This window comes from Lagopus muta, chromosome 1, assembly GCF_023343835.1.
Source record: "Lagopus muta isolate bLagMut1 chromosome 1, bLagMut1 primary, whole genome shotgun sequence".
Classification (NCBI taxonomy): Eukaryota; Metazoa; Chordata; class Aves; order Galliformes; family Phasianidae; genus Lagopus; species Lagopus muta.
Window position 1 is genome coordinate 183949543 of NC_064433.1, and position 16095 is coordinate 183965637.

At 42.8% G+C, this 16095-nt stretch overlaps 1 protein-coding gene across 1 annotated transcript in view; it reads right to left on the reverse strand.

Annotated features, from left to right (window-relative positions):
* HEPHL1 (hephaestin like 1) overlaps positions 1-15713 on the reverse strand; it is a 30631-nt gene extending 14918 nt beyond the window's left edge. Inside the window, exons 1-8 of the mRNA XM_048951138.1 lie at positions 15523-15713; positions 6909-7153; positions 5750-5962; positions 3898-4077; positions 2418-2672; positions 1444-1612; positions 615-754; positions 311-442 (exon numbers count right to left, since the gene is read on the reverse strand). Of these exons, the coding sequence (XP_048807095.1) occupies positions 311-442; positions 615-754; positions 1444-1612; positions 2418-2672; positions 3898-4077; positions 5750-5962; positions 6909-7153; positions 15523-15692 (1504 nt within the window). The 5' untranslated portion in view covers positions 15693-15713. The remainder of the gene's footprint in view (positions 1-310; positions 443-614; positions 755-1443; positions 1613-2417; positions 2673-3897; positions 4078-5749; positions 5963-6908; positions 7154-15522) is intronic.
* Positions 15714-16095: the final 382 nt, after the last annotated feature.

Here is a 16095-nt window from a genome sequence, read left to right on the forward strand (position 1 = left end):
CCACTAGCTGGGGATGTATACTGTTAGATAAGAAATAATGTGAATTGGATTGGGCTTCTGGCTTGTACTCAGCATTAACGGATGGACCTCAGCTAATTTCAGCCACCTTGCTGGGCACATGTCCAAGGGAAAGAATCAGTACAGAGGCAGACTAGGGGGTTCCTCGTGGCATTTAGGGAAGACATAAAGTAACCAAATCATCCCTTCTATGCCTTACTATCCACAAAAAGGGCAAAGCTACAGAGCAACAGAAGATCTGTAGATCTATGCATTTTGAATGTGACAATGCCACGCTGCAGTAAAAACTTACCATCTAAGTAGGGTGCACCTTCTGACAGTTTGCTGAAGCTTACACCATGGGCCATAATGCTATAGCTCCTTCTGGCTTTGTTGGCAAAAGTAACTAGCACTGTATCTCCCACTTCAGCTTTTATAACAGGACCTTAAAGAGAGAAGGCAAGGGAAGGTATTAGAAGACCTGCCAATAGATGTATTTCCATCTAAACAAGACGAAGCTAGCTGGCAACTGAATCCATTAATTTCCCCTCTGGAACCAAGGGGATTTCTGCTTTCAAATCCAATGGAATTGCAGGATGGGAAAATATTAACTGTACCAAGTATTCCCAGGTGTTTCATGTTCTCTGGCTGAATCTTCCTTTTACTGAACGTTGCGTCGGTATATTCCACATAGCGAACCTTCCAGTATAGCCCTCCTATTCTGTCAATCCCTTGTGTAAAATATATTGCAGATTCACTGTGGAATTAACAAATTGAACGGGTTAATTAACTGGACGTTCAGGCAGAAACCTTAATTCGGAATGAAGATATCACCCCAGCCACGGGAGAAATGATCTCCCAAGTCATTAGTTTGCATACACTTTTTCTCATACAGCTCTCTAGAGGGAGACATTACTGACCTGAATTACAGCTATATATTAGTTAACAAATGGGCATTCACTGTGCATTAGACTTTAGAGTGTTCAACTTAGGACAAGTGCCATGTCAACTTACCTCTAACTACCTTGGGGCAAGACATGTGCCACTGCTTGTTCTCAGAGGGTTTCTAATCTTTGGTTTTCCTGGGCTGCAATACAATTCATCTCCATCAGCAATCCTGAGGGGGTAATCTGCCATTATGGCACTCTGTGATACACTCATTTCAAATGTGAAAGCTGCCTGAGGAATCTCAGCATAAGGGCTTGCTTACATCACCAGGGCTCACTTTCTCCACAGACATAATTGTGGAGAGAGATAAGTGCTTCCAGAAGGCAACTACTAAGCATCGCAGTTACAGATCCAATTTCTCAACAAGGATGTTTAAATCCTCCCTGCCCTATCCAATTAAAATTAATAACAGTGCAGGCCCTAGCCCTGGTGAATCACAGTGGGATGTCATCCAACTCTTGAAATAAAAGCACGGCAGGAGAAGATGAGAAAGCTTACCTGCCAGTGGCATTTAAGCCCTGCCCAGTGAATTTATCGTAACCGTCAGGTCCATAATTCCAGAGCACTTCTTCAGCAGCAATATAGTATCTTCTTGTGTGACTGAGTGGTGAAGGTCGAGACGGGTTTTTTTGGCAGACCTGTACATCATACAGTGCCTCCATGCCACCTGGGAGGAAAAAGAATCTGGAGACAGTCCTTGGCCAGCTGTGTGATCAGTAATCTCATGGATACAAATGCACATTCAGAACCCTCTAGGCAGGAGCTACATGGGCTGGAAAACATGACTAGGATCATTTGTGTAAATTTCTATTTCTAGACACTTCCTCCTTCTACAAGCTTCTCATGCAAGCAGTACGTCATCCCACTGCTGAAAACTGCTGAAATCCATGACACTTTTGTGGGTTTATTTACTCAATTCCCCAATCTGGGTAAGGATGCAAAGGGATTTTGGGGACTGCAGTGCCTGCTGAAATGTGCAATGTGGTATCACCTCATCTGGACTCCCATTGAATAAGCTGGTTCATTACAGCACTGAAGATGTTTGTTGTTCGCCAAAGTCACATCTCTTTGCATAATACAAATCCCACTAAATGCAATGTGCAAGTTCTTAAGAGTAGAAATGACCACAACTCATGACTGTCTCTGATATCGTAATTACACATTGCCTCCTGCTGCCACCCTACTTTATGCTTTCAGGCTCTTGCACCATACAAATATATCATCATCATCATCAAATTACTTCATGTAGAGGTTTTTTACCAATCCATATATACAACTTTGGCCCAACATACATAATTTACCCTGGAAACTGAACTCATGCTATATTTGTGGTGAAGCACTTCTGAAAGTGTCAGTTAGTCAGAAATGTCAAATCTCACTTCCAATGGAAACATCTCTGCTTTCTTTTTCTAGAGCAACAGAGGCTGAAATTTCTGTACCTGAAAAGATCAGGGATATCAGCTACACCATACCTCGTAAATGCTCGTTAACTTGGCACGTTATCAGCCACCTCCCAGGGCTCCCAGGAGTCATCTCTGCTGTGATGAACGTTGCTGCAAACAGACCGATGACATCTGCCCTCTGGTCTCTGTTAGTGAACGTGTGGCCATAGAAATACGCAGCGTGGATATCTATTTCACTTCCCATGCCAAACAAGTGCCAGGACATGGGAGTGTCAGCACACATCTCCAAGCCAGGGAGATTTCCATAAATATAACCATTAATTGCTAAAAACAAAAGTAGAAGATTTTAAGAGAGGGAAAAGAGAAGTGCCAAATGCATCTGACTTCATTTCTGAAGACAATTCTTTCCTGACCCAGAAAAGAAACTACAGATGCCCACACTCATTTCTGGATGTCAGGGGAAATTCTTTACAGAGCGAGTGGTGAGGTGCTGGAACAGCTGCCCAGAGAGGTTGTGGATGCTCCATCCCTGGAGGTGTTCAAGGCCAGGTTGGATGGGGCCCTGGGCAGCCAGTATTAAATGGGGAGGTTGGTGGCCCTGCATGCAGCAGGGGGGTTGCAGATCATGATCCTTGAGGTCCCTTCCAACCCTGGCCGTTCTGTGATTCTGTGATTTCCTAGCTGAATAAAATATTCACAGGCTCCCAGATGAAGGATGCATTTTTGAACAGCCAGCATACAGCTCTGGATGATCAATCTGCCTATATTCTCTGGTTGGGTCTACAAAAAACTTCCTGGGCCATATCAAGATATTACAAAGGCCCAGTCAGCAGCAAGAAGGCCTGATAATGAAGTTAATTTTTTCTGCTGGCACTTAAGATGTCTGGAATATATTCTCTTTAATTCTGAGTCACAAGTACACTGTTGTACATCTGGCTCAGGCAACATAAATTAAAAAAATCATCTTATCAGTCAAATCAGTTTAGTCAGCTTTGCCTTCTTGAGCTTCCACATCTGACAACGTATCAGGACATTAGAAGAATGCGATTCACATTCTGCAAAATAATTTAGCTCCTAGGTTCCATGGAATGACTGATTTAGCTTCTTAGCCCAAATTTCCAAATAGCACAAAGTAAGTACTCTTACTGAACTCTGAAGGGCAGAAATAGCAGTACCAGCTAGCCCACCAGTCTTCAGGTCTTTTGAGAGCTAGAATTGTTGGACTCTTCCAATATATGCATCTCAAAGTACTCTTCAGCCTTCTTTTCTCTTTTCACAGCTCATTAAGTGGTCACCAAAAATTTTACATCTGTTGCCCAAGGTAACATGCTAAACAAGTGGCAGAGCTGGATACGAAAGCCAAATCTCCTTACTGCAAAGCATTGTGTTGTGTTATGTTTAGGGAAAGGCTTTTATCAACACAGTAGTTCAACATCTCAATCTGTTTTGTACTGACACAGATAAGGAAGAGGCATCATAAGAGACAGAAAGTGATATGAAGAGCCTGATTACTGCTGTAAGTCACCATTTGCTCAAGAGTCCTGCTCACCATGCATTCGGTTGCTGGTCTGGAAACCTTCATCCTCTTTGTTAACTGTGGCTGGTTCTAAGCAGAAGGTATTTATATTCTCATCGAGGTACCAGCTGACATTTTCATCTATAATGCTAAACATCAGGGCAAAAGCATTAGCAGCACCAGTCCTTTCTATTGAGGTCTCATCTGCAGTTCCTAAATCGCAAACGAAAAGGAAAGTGCTAAAAAAAGCCTTGGAGGGGACTGAATTTTAAAATGACAGTAGCTTTGGAGCATTCAAGGAAATACAGCAGTCTGCCCATGGTCAGGTTGAATCTTACCTGACTTTACCCCTTCAAGACAGCTTAGTTCCACCTCCCAAACATTTGAGTAGATGGGTGCATCCAGTAGGTAGCTTATCTCATCTAAGTCATACTGAGCTGCTATTTAATGAGTTTGACACAAGCACAAGTAGCTGCCAAAAGCTGTGGTCCCCATTTCCTAATCTTTGTCCCACTGCTTCCAACCCTGCCCCTTAGTATTACCATCCATGTGCCAATGCAGTAAGGCAGATCAGAAGCCTAACCCAGCTGGTCAGAAATCAGAGAGGTAAGTGATGGCCTGCATTCCTGTTGCATTGAAGCAGCTTGTGAGGTATGCCCTCAGAACAGCTAAGTATATGTGGCTTACTCTCCATGGATTAGCAAGGAAAGCTAGACAGTTAACTAGGATTAGATATTTATATTTTAATAGGTTTAAGATGGGATGAGTACAATCTATCCAGGCTAAGCTGAGAATCGCTATCTGAGGACCACAGGAGTGGCAACACTGAATAGCTTATTATTAACCATTGACAGCTTTGTATTTCATCTACTTGTCCTGTCTGTCTCTGAAAACCTGAAAACTTTCTGCTTCCCTAGTGTTGCCTGGGATGGGACCCCAGAGCCTCTCAATCCACCCATCACCATCAGAGGGAGGAGGACTGAGGCAATTGGCATTATGTAGATAACCACCTTGACAAAGTCGAGACTGAACATGCAGATAAGCCAGGTTTTCAGGCTGGGACTGTTTTGAGCATGTTATCTCCTAGCTTCATGTATTATCCTACAGTCTTTGGATCAGTTTCACCTACTTAGGAAGTGCTGTATGTTCCCCAGGATAAAAAAAGTCTGAGACATTTTATTGTCAATTATTGGGAAATCAGGCCCTCTCCACATTTAAGCCTTTTCTTGGACATATAACCATTGTTTCAGGTATATGTTCTGTACTTTTGTAAAATTAGAGCTGGTTTTGTACTACAGGAGATACTGGAAAGGTGGAAAATTTACACGTGTCCCAAATTGAGAAGGGGCGATTGCTCACCTGACAGATAGAGTTAGTACATGGCTATTGCAATAAAGTACAAGGGACAGGATGTCCCCTCAGCTGTTTAGGGCACATTCCCATGTGGCTGTGATATAAAACCAATATGCAAAACTCCATAAGAAAAAAAAAATGACAAGTATGTAAACGCCAATGTAGAAGTCACCCACCCAACTCTAATTTCACTTCCTGGGCCAGGAGTCTGTTGATTATCCTGAAATGATCCCAGTTAGGGCACATTTATTTCTGGTGTCAGTAGTGACCAGCTGGCCACAGAGCATGCTGTAGTACCTTTACCAGCTGAGGGAAATCTCTTGTGAAACTGAAGGGGAGCAGAAGGGGATTGTCCCAGAGCCATACCTACCCTGGGATGCTCCTGGAATGGCCCAGCTATTCCTTGCCCCTTTTTATGGGCTATGTAGGGATAGATTCTAGACCATCATGTTTATACCTGTAAGCAAAAATGACTGTTAAGATGCCAAGCTTGGCACAGGGGCTCGCTTTATCAGTGCTTCTAGCTCAGTACCTTTTTTACAAACCAGCAGTGGCCCAATTAAACCAGATGCAATATCTCTTGGGGTGTCAATGTGAGAATGGTAAATCCAAGTCAAGCAGTTTGAGTCTGCCAAAGTTGGGGAATAACTTTTCCTTACTGGCCATGTGTAGGTGTAATTTCCACCAGGAACAACAAAATCATCCTCTTTGCTTTTACCACCAGTTCCATCAGGGTAAAGCGCTCCTAATAAATTCAAAAAGAAAGAGAGAAAGGAAGTTCTTAGCCTCACCTTAGCTGTTCTCCTTAAATGAACGTGTGATTTCTTCTATTTTGTCACAGCTTTCAAAGACAAGAACTGCACTCACAAATTAAGAATCACTAAAAAATTGTGAAAATTTTCAGATGTTCTGGTAAAAAAGCCAAAACATGTTGACAGTTTTGGCTTTTTTACAGTTAAAACAACACAGTTAAAATCAATTACTTGTCACTAGATGAAGCTTTACAATTCATTCAAGACACTTTAGCTTTTGTCTTTACTCTTATCAAACATATACACATTTTGTTTGTTAAGACTATATATCTTCTCACAGAATACTGATGAGAACAATAAGTATGGACAAATCATGGAATTGTTAAGGTTGGAAAGACTACTAAGATCATCCAGTCCAGCCATCAGCCCAGCCTGTGACAGCTCTAGAAGTTGTCACTCAGTGATCTTTTTTCTTGGAAATCTCCAGAGATGGTGACTCCACCACCTCCACCACTCACACGTATATAAGTTTTGGATTCTGAAAATGAAATCATGCATGTTACAAACCTACAAAGAGTAAAAACATTTACTTACAAGAGCTCTATCAAATGAAACAGGCCAGAAGAAGAAAGAAGGAGGGAAAATACTTCAGTGACTAATAATTTGGGAAAATAATTCAGGAAAAAAGACCCACCTAACCTGTTTCAGTGCTGGATTTATCCTGGGCATCAAAGGTTTGTGGCCAAAAGTTTTAAGAAATTAGTATGTTCCTGGTTTTAGTCATCAGTTGCAACTACCAATGAGTTTATGAGGGGATGATCTAAAGTTCTCTGATGTCAATGGCCAGAACAATAAGTACTTGGACAAACTTCTAGCCCTGACATTCACTACTCCAGGGGAAATGGAGAAGAAGAGAGAAAGGGACAAACCAGATTTTACCTTCAGATTCCTTGTCGTAGAAGACCCCATGTGGATGCACTGAGTATGGACGGGAAGCAAAGTTTTTCAAATGGATGATGAAGACATCCTCTTCTTCTGCCTTCAGGACTGGCCCAAGGAACCCCAGCCAGGCTGCCTTGGGGATTTCCTGGGAATATGTGTCATCTGTGTATTGCCTAAAAATAGCCTTTTTGTACACACGCCCTATCCGGTTGGCTCCTCTTGTTGCATACACACTTGCAAACCTAATGTTGAGAAGGGAAAATAATTCAGACAAAAACTCATTGGAGAGTTGATCAACTGATGTTTACAGTGCTGTTGAATGGTCCACTGAGGCATACCACACAGACTGACGTGTGAGGAGTCAATCTGGACAACACTATTGGCACCCATTCCCCTTTCTGCTCAGTAACAGACATCTACAGGTCTGGTCTTTTATGCAAGTGCTACAACTCCTTACTTGAGAACCAGGAACTCGGGCCTTTCTGTGGAGTTTTAGCACCTTCTCCCTCTTTTGAGAGGGTGAAAACTCACATCTAAATGCTTGACAATTCAAAAGGAGAAGAAAACCAAATTCTTTAAAGGTTTCTCTAAAGCCAGTAAGAGTGGTTGTAAATGATAAGTTTGGCAACCCAGAAGAGTAGCGTATTTTTGTATGAAATTGATAATTTCTACGTTCCAGAACCTATATCTTATAGCAACTTCATGTGATGCACAGCACATCTTGTGGTCAGTGGTTTGCTGTTAAATTCCTACTCCCTTTAATTCCTGAAATGCATTTGCAGTCTAAAATCATCTAGCTCCACGTTCCCACTGGTTCCCATCGTGCCCTTCCTCACATCAAAGAGGCCACACACCATCAGGAATTTCTTTCTTATGCAGGCACTTGCACAAGTTTTAATTAATTGATTAAATTGCCTCCTACCTTTCCTCTGGACAAAACAAATGCGCTGACATTCTTTATGCCACAAGTTTGCCCTGACCCTCTTTTCTGAAAGCTTTCCAATATTTCTCTTTCTCTCTTGAAGTCAGAAACAAGAACTTCACATAATACACAAATAATATTCCAGCTAAAGCAGGACATGCACCCAGTCAGTACTTCTTACGCAACCAGAAATTGGTTTTGCTCGTCTAACTATAACTGGCAACCAATTTTAGACTATCTGTTATGATATTTAATCTTCTTTACTTCTCTCTAGAATGCATCTAACAAGTACAGTGCACACTCTCCATGTCTAAATATCTTGCACAGTGTCTGGAGGACACCTCTTTGCCACACAAACATGGCTATTACACCTTTGTGGCCACTATCTAAACCAAATCCATGAAGCAATTCATATTTCAAGGTCTCCAAAAAGAATACTTTTACATTTGTTTATAACACAGACTCATCAAGAGCTATTTTGGTATAAATGAAAGCATTGCCACAACACTGCTTTGTCAGAAGTAGTTGCTTAGGACAAAGAAGAAGAGACAGAAGCTTCTCGGTCTGATCCATCCCTAAATAAGTTATGGTAGATATTAGTTAAGGAATGAGTTGCTAATAAGTCTGGATTTTTAGCAAATCAGCAGCTCTGCAGTAACTGTGTGCATAGCAAGACTGGCACGTAACCTTGTGCTCACTGAGAAGATACCTTCCCTGCCTGGGGGAAGAGGTGCTACTTCAGAATAGTAGGTGGTAGTAGTAGTAGTACAATGTAAACATCCATGCTTTCTTACCTCATGGCAATGTATTCCTGCGGCTAGGCCCTAATTTGAATTATAAATAGCACTTATGGCTCTGGTTCTCTGGCCAGACAACATTGCATGCATAACTACAGACCCCTGGGATACATTGCCTGCTCTGCAGAAAAACTCTGTTCCAGAGAAGCTGTATGCTTTTGAACAGGCATGGCCACGCTTGACGTGAGTCTCACTCCTGTGAATGCATAGAACAAAGATTCCAAAACCCATTTAGAAATTTAAGGTCCAAGGAAATCACCCCAGAAAAACCTGTGGGCTCAGGTGCCAGAAACTTCCTTGTTGCCTAAAGCTGTGCTACAGGACTTCTTAGACAGCATTTCTATTGATCGGATCTGTGCCATTTAAAGGTATCTAGGAGATGGGGGGAAAATAAAAAGTCCTTTTAATGCCAGCTTTCTGAAAGGGCATCCATTCAAATCCTCCATCCTTTCAGAGCTGCCAAGCCCACTGTCCATGTAACAGGTACCAGCCAGTCACAAGGCAGGTGATGCTCTTCTGTGCTGAACATCAAGGGATAAAACAGTCATGGAGCCAGAAAGGGATCACAGCACAGATGAAGCAACGACCTGACTCTGTTTAACAGTGGGTTTTAGTTAAACATTTTCCAAGAGTAAACGTCAAATCAGTTCTGGGAGACAAATTCCCACATCCCAGTAATGCCTAAGCTATTGGTTCCAGATTCAGGCTCATCCATAACTCCTTTCCTTCCAGACCAACACTTTCCAAAGGGCAGAAGAGTTTACTGCTCAAAATGCCGTGATGATGCCCTGGACATTTCTTGGAGTGAAGACACTTCAGCCTCACTCCTTCTACACTCCAGGAAAGGGTAGAGTCCACTTCTTCTGCTTACACAGATACATGCATGTATTTTCAACATGTCCTTCTTGCCACCCTCAACAACCTGAGAGAGAGCACAATGGCTGCTGTAAGTTCCACTCTAAGTGTCTGGACTTCCCCATTTCCTCCCAGAGGATTTCCGCAGTGCCCACCTTATCTTTTCAAGCAGCTGGTAGCTCTGTGTATCTTTATATGTGTTGCTGTGCTGCACAATACAATGTTTAAAGATCCTTTTCAGAAAGACTGACTACGCTGAAACTAATGCTATCAGCCATGAGAAGCTCATAGAAAAGATGCATGGGTGTGAGTGACTTCTCCTTTTCACCCCCATTTGTCTGGACCAATTGGTCACCATCATGTGAGCACACTGTGGGGCTGATAGCTCTACACAGTGCCACAGAGCAGACAGAGGATGGGTCAGAGGGTGCTGGCACTGGCTTGTTCCCAACGTCTTCTGCTGCTCTTTCTGTAGGACACAGAATTTCACTCCTGTCCTTCTTCTTTCTTTCATCTCAGTTTTTCACAATGTCTCTGCTGTTGTTGTTGGCACACCTTGATTCCTTCCCATTTGCAGAGTATCTTAGAGAGATTTTCACTGCTATGGGACTTCATCTTGCATCTTTGACAACAGCATTCTCAAAGTTCATTCCCATCTCCTGACGGAGTATGCTTCCTGGGAAAACAGTGTCCCATTTCAGCCACCTACTTAAACGACCCCTTTAGCTGTATCTCCGGTTTCTTTCTTTCCCACTCACTGTCTTTCCAACTTATTATTGTGGCAGCAACTTCTCCAAATGCTGTAACAGGTAAACAGATCCAAATCTCCAAAATTGCTTTCGCTTTTTACTTCAAGTGATTACGATGTGTCTGTTCTACTTGTCCCACATGCCAAATGTCTCCTATTTCTCATTTGTCCTGTGCTTCAAGCAGACAAACCTCCCTGTTTCTTCATGATCTCCTGTTCACTAGAAATCATTTCATCTTCCTCATGGCTTCATGATATCAGTGCCTGAACCTCCTGAATGTCCTGTGTGGAAGTCCTTCTTTTGTTTCTGCACCTGATTTCATTTTGCCAGTTGACCATTCCCAGCCATTCTTAACCTCCAAGAAAAGAGGGCAGTGCACGTGAGAGGGACAGGGAGTTATTAATAGCCAATGAACTCTCATTCCTTTAAATTAATATTATTGTAATTATAGTAAACCATTCCTCTGTAGTGATGAGTATTGAATCTCTTCCAAACAAGAGTGTCGTGTAGACTCAACTTCAATGAATTCAAGATGAGACATACAGATAATCTGCCATCTCAGGCGAAGACTATGAGTTAAGTGTAGACTCTACACCTATTTGTTTTATCACACAAAAAATGCATTTTACCTTACTTATGATACCTTTGATCTTTAGAAGTAAGGTGCTTCTGTACAGTAAGAGAGCTGCACACTATGCACAGTAGAACAAATAGAACAGTACATGGAGTCAGATTCCTCACAGTTCTGAAGCCTGCTGAGTTGGTTTGTCACTTTAATCCCCACTGAAAACACTTCAAACAGCTGCCAGATACAGAGCCTTGAGTTTTCTGCTGCTGTTAACATGCCCAATAGCTGATGCATGCTCCTAGGTTTGACTGTGGGTAAACACGAACTTTCTTTTCCAGCTATTATTCCACTGAAGTCCCATAGATTTTGCATTGGCAATACAAACTTTTTCCCTAAAATCCATTGTTGAAACTTTTTTTCTCTGCTGTCTTCACATACTCTACCACTGGGTTTATAAGAGATCTTTTCTCTGAAATCCCCCAGCTTTCCGAGGAATGGAGTATGCAAGGAGAGTGCCCAGGGTTCCAAACTGCCCCTGTCATGTTAACCTCTGGATTGTGCTTTCTGTTCAGCACAACCCTCTGCCAGGCAAGTTCAAGATCTGTGCCAGAGGGATGGCTGGTAGAGGGTTCAGTGGTACCTGCTCCCATTTGTTGACGGTGCCCTGATCACACAGCATCAAAAAGCAGGATGATTTTTGTGTCCTCAAACAACAGAGAAACCTTGTGATCAAGGGACATCTGAGACCTTATCTAACCCACAATTGCAGCTAGAGAGGTCAGTAAAACCCCAAAACCTTCAATGAAGCTCTGAAGCGTCACTGGTTAACTGTGGCTACAATGGTTTCTCTTACGATGATCTCTTTCTTCCACTGAATTCAGTGATGAAACTCCCCCTAGACTTCACTAGAGCCAGGATTTCATCTTTAATACCCTTTGAATGTTGACTCTTTGCACATAGATTTTTTCTGCTGATGCAATTGGGTCATTTGGCCACATAATGACTCAGCCATGAGTTTAGCACCTGTGACGGCAGTTTTACTGTCATCCTCTGGGTGGGATCTCCTCACAGGCAAGTTGCACAAACTGTGTTTGACGTTGTGGTAACAAAAAATACCCGTTAGTGCTGGTGGATGCATGACTTAGCCCAGATAAATGCAGGTTTGGTGGCCTAAGGAGAAGGGATGAGGGGTTACATCAGGCAAAACTTAATGACCTCTATCACCAGCAGAACAAGATTTAAGTGCCTATCATATAAACTAGCACCAAATTAATTTAAGAGAGGTTATCAACCAAACTTTGATCCTGAGGGCTGAGCCATAGTACGAAGGGAAAGACTAATGTAAGTCAAACCACATCATCCCGTTGCATTTTTCTTTTGAAAGGCCATGGCCTTTATGGCTATTAAGGGGAGCAGGCAATATCTGAACTTGACTTCCCTCTGCAGTGATATCCATATCCTAACTCACAACATCTCACAGGGATCTGCAGCATGTCTGGCAAAACAGATAGCACCTTGCGTTCTGCACGTTGTATCCACCATGGTTTAATTATGTCAGCTCCTTTCACCAGTTGTATCAGGTGGGACAGGATGCTGAACACCTCAGCTTGCCCATATTCAGTGGCTGTAATTTGGATCCAGCTGTAGTTTCCAAAGTTCTGGGTGCTTTAGCAAATGTCACTTTGATGTTTGAAGGAAGAACTGAGAGTGTAATGCTTGAGTTTCATTCATAACAGCCCAAATTATGAGAGCTGATGGAACAGTTTAAGGCTTCAAGTGGACTAGACAGATGGCAGAGGCAGCAGCCTCATTATTCTCTTTACACAAGCACTGTTGCACAGCGAGATACACGAGCTTTGCAAGCAGCAGGCTGGCCATTGAGCACTGCAGCGACACAGATCATCATGAAAATTAACATCCAAGCAGAATAGTGATGTTAACACAGGGCTGCGTTTGGGTTAATCAGCTCTGACGAGAGGCAGCCTTTTCCTCTCACACCCAGGGAGGTGCTGATGCAGCTCCACGGCTGCTGGCTCACTCAGCACCAGCAGGAACCCAGCAGCACTGCCTTGTGCCAGATCCTACTCCCCTAATTTTTAGACCCATGCCTCAGCCACAGGAGTCTCCTTTCTGTAAAGCAGCCTCATTGCTGCAAAGATCTAAAGACGGAGGGAGAACTCAGCTTTGGCACGGCAGCGTTGAAAATCATCTTTATAATCTCACTATCTGATCCAGGTAATGTGACATTTTCCATTATGTGGTTGCTAACTCAGCACTTTTGTTAAGTTGCAAAGAATAAGTGGATTTGATTATATCTCTGTGGGCTAGCTGGAATCAAAGGGAACATCCCTTTTTGTATGTGCACCAGCACTTTTAGAGATAACCAGTTTGTCTGCAAGGTCTTCATCTGCACTTCCCTATCAATAAAACTGGGATAGTGCCCCATCAGATGGGTGCTGCAAGGATGCATCACAAGCTGAGAAGTGCTGGGCTCAGCGAGCCTGAGTGCTGCTGTATGCAGAACACGGCTGGCTCAAAATGCATCCCTGCCTCGATCCAGGAGCTGATCCTTAAACTTCATTAATCCAACTGTGCTTTTCTTACTACCCATAGGAACCAGTTAATTAGCTGAAGGGTTAAGCCATTAGTATACACCTTTAAATTTACATTAGAAGCTACCCTAAAGAGTTGAATAGTCAAAAAAGCTGTTATTTGTTCACTTCTTCCACGTGTCTGTACCAACCATTAATCTAGAATACAGCAGCTTTATTCTGGCCTAATGTAATACAGTTTACAAAGTAAACTAGTTACAGGAACCATTTTTTGCAGTAGAAGGCTTCACGTAGGGACTGAACCACAAGCAATCCCCAAGCTTGGGATGTAGAGTCCACCTTAAAATCCAGATTACATTTCCTCTGTGGGTAAACCCTTTGGAATTTGCATTCTCTAATTATTACATTACAACACTGACTGAAGACGCAAGCTATCATTTCTCCCTGTTGTGCCATGAAAAAGGCATTATATTAATGTCTCAGACTTTAAAGTAAATGTGCCACTTGGTGTCCAGGGATCTCAAAGCACAGACAGACTTAAAAGTACATTTTACAGAATAAACTTTCCACAAAACGAGGGAGGATCTGTCAATAGCTGCCCTTCACTTAAAGCTCCTTCTTTTCCAGTGAGAGATCTTTCAATTTAGGGAGGGGAGAAAATTTTCCTGTGGCAAAAAGAGTGGGACGTGAGAAATTCCAGCATTTAACACAACTGAAGAACAACTTTTTTCAGCAAAGAACATTTTAATAGGCTGGGAAAAACGTATCAACCTGAATTCAGTCTAAAGGGTAACACATATTGACTTGGATGCTAACTGGGAGCTCCAGTTGTTAGTAGAATAAGTATAAGATTTTGCTGAAAAATAAAACTCCTTCTTGCCTTCTTACAGTGGAAAAAATATTTACTTTATGAAATCTAGATAACAGTGATTCTGAATTTGCCAGCCACTAGAGAAAAGCTCTGCTTTGCCTGGGACTGTCAGAAAGGACATCCATGTCTAATTGATGGGATAAAATACGGTGCTTTCAATGTGCCTACAGACCTGGTATAGACACTGGACCTCCTCACTCACTCATAGCTCCCATCCCATCCCTAAGCTTAAACTCAGAGGAAAGATCTCAAATTGTGTTGCCAAAGATACTGATTAAATCTGAAAATATTCCTAGGCATGTCTGAAGGCCACATGGTAGAAAGGCACTGAGGGCCTGTGCCATCTCCAATTCATGCTTAGGCCAGTTCTCCTGGCACAGTAAGGATATGCAGCCAACCCCAGCAGTGTGGCATGACAACTGATGCCTGCTTTGCTCTGAACTGAGGCACAGTTCATCACAGTGTTACCCATGCACTCCACTTTTAACACAGGCAGTTGCCAGGACTGCAGTGTGTCCATTCACAGTCGTACGTAAGTACTTGCTTAAACAGATATCCTAAATGGAGATCTCCACACCTGCACACACTGCAGATAATATTCTTGTATCACACTGCAACCAGTATACACATTTGAATTTTACAGTGTTGTACCAAACCTCCAAATTTTTCATCTCACCAAGAGCAAACTCAAAAGTGTTTGCCCACCAAACTCTCCTCCACATCTTATTGCCAAGATATGTGCTTGACTGTGGAATTTCACTTTGGACAACATGTCCCAGAAATGCTTGCCTCTCCATGAAATGCACACAGATGATTTTTAACCCCTTTTGAACCTGTTCTAAAATTGTCTCTTGTGTTTTCCAGAGAGACTGTGGGATCTCTTCCTTTCTTCTCCTTGGAGATCTTCCAAAGCCACCTGGACATGGCCCTGGGCACCCTGCTCTGGCTGTCCCCAATGGAGCAGGTGTTGGGCCAGGTGGACCTGGACGTCCCTCAGCCATTTGGTGATCTTGTAACCCACTATGTGATGACTCTCTGACAAATATCAGTTACTTAATGTTGCCGTATTTAAGTACACCAAAACTACCACTTGGCTTAATCAGCCATGATGAAAGAGAATTCTTGCCTTGAAGACAAAATCCTGCCTATGAGAACATCAGTAATAGAACACAAAATGAAAAAAAAATAAATAGAAAAAGTACATCTTAAAACATTCACAGTGACGTTAAGCATGTTAGTCTATTTCACTTAGAACTGTCACTACCTCTCCATAATACGAGAGCCCCCAGTGACTTACTTGTCCTCTAAGAGGTTCTGTCCCGTGATCAGATTCTTCCCAGACGGTGCATAGTCCCAATTCTCTTCCACAATCCCAAGGTAATAGGTTCTGATTCTTGTTTCCACCACTGCAAACAGGCAGAAGAACCCAAGAGTACGAAGGCAGCCACCACCCCACAAGGGAGGCATTTGTAGTGATGGCAAGGCTGGCAGCAGGCAGGCAGCAGCAGGATGCACCACGGAGCGCTCACCCCTCCCTCCTGGCTCTTGACAAGTTATAAATAAGGAATGGACAGAGCGAAGCTCCTCCTTTCCAGCAGGTTAGGACTGGGATAGGTAGAGAGCTCAGCTATGCAGAGCAGGGTTAGGGAGGAGGTTGCTGCCATAGCAGGACTCTTGCCAAGCCTTTGGTGAATACATAAATTGCTCACCTACCTGTCTAGGCTACAGCCAGTCAGTTTCTTGGAAGACGCACTGGTTTTTTTTTGGGGACTGGGACTGTTTTTTTCCTCCCTTTTCCAGATTGATTGGTATGGCATATTGGGATAAGGGTTTTTTTGGGTTGTTTGTTGTTGTTTTTTGTCTCTTTGCC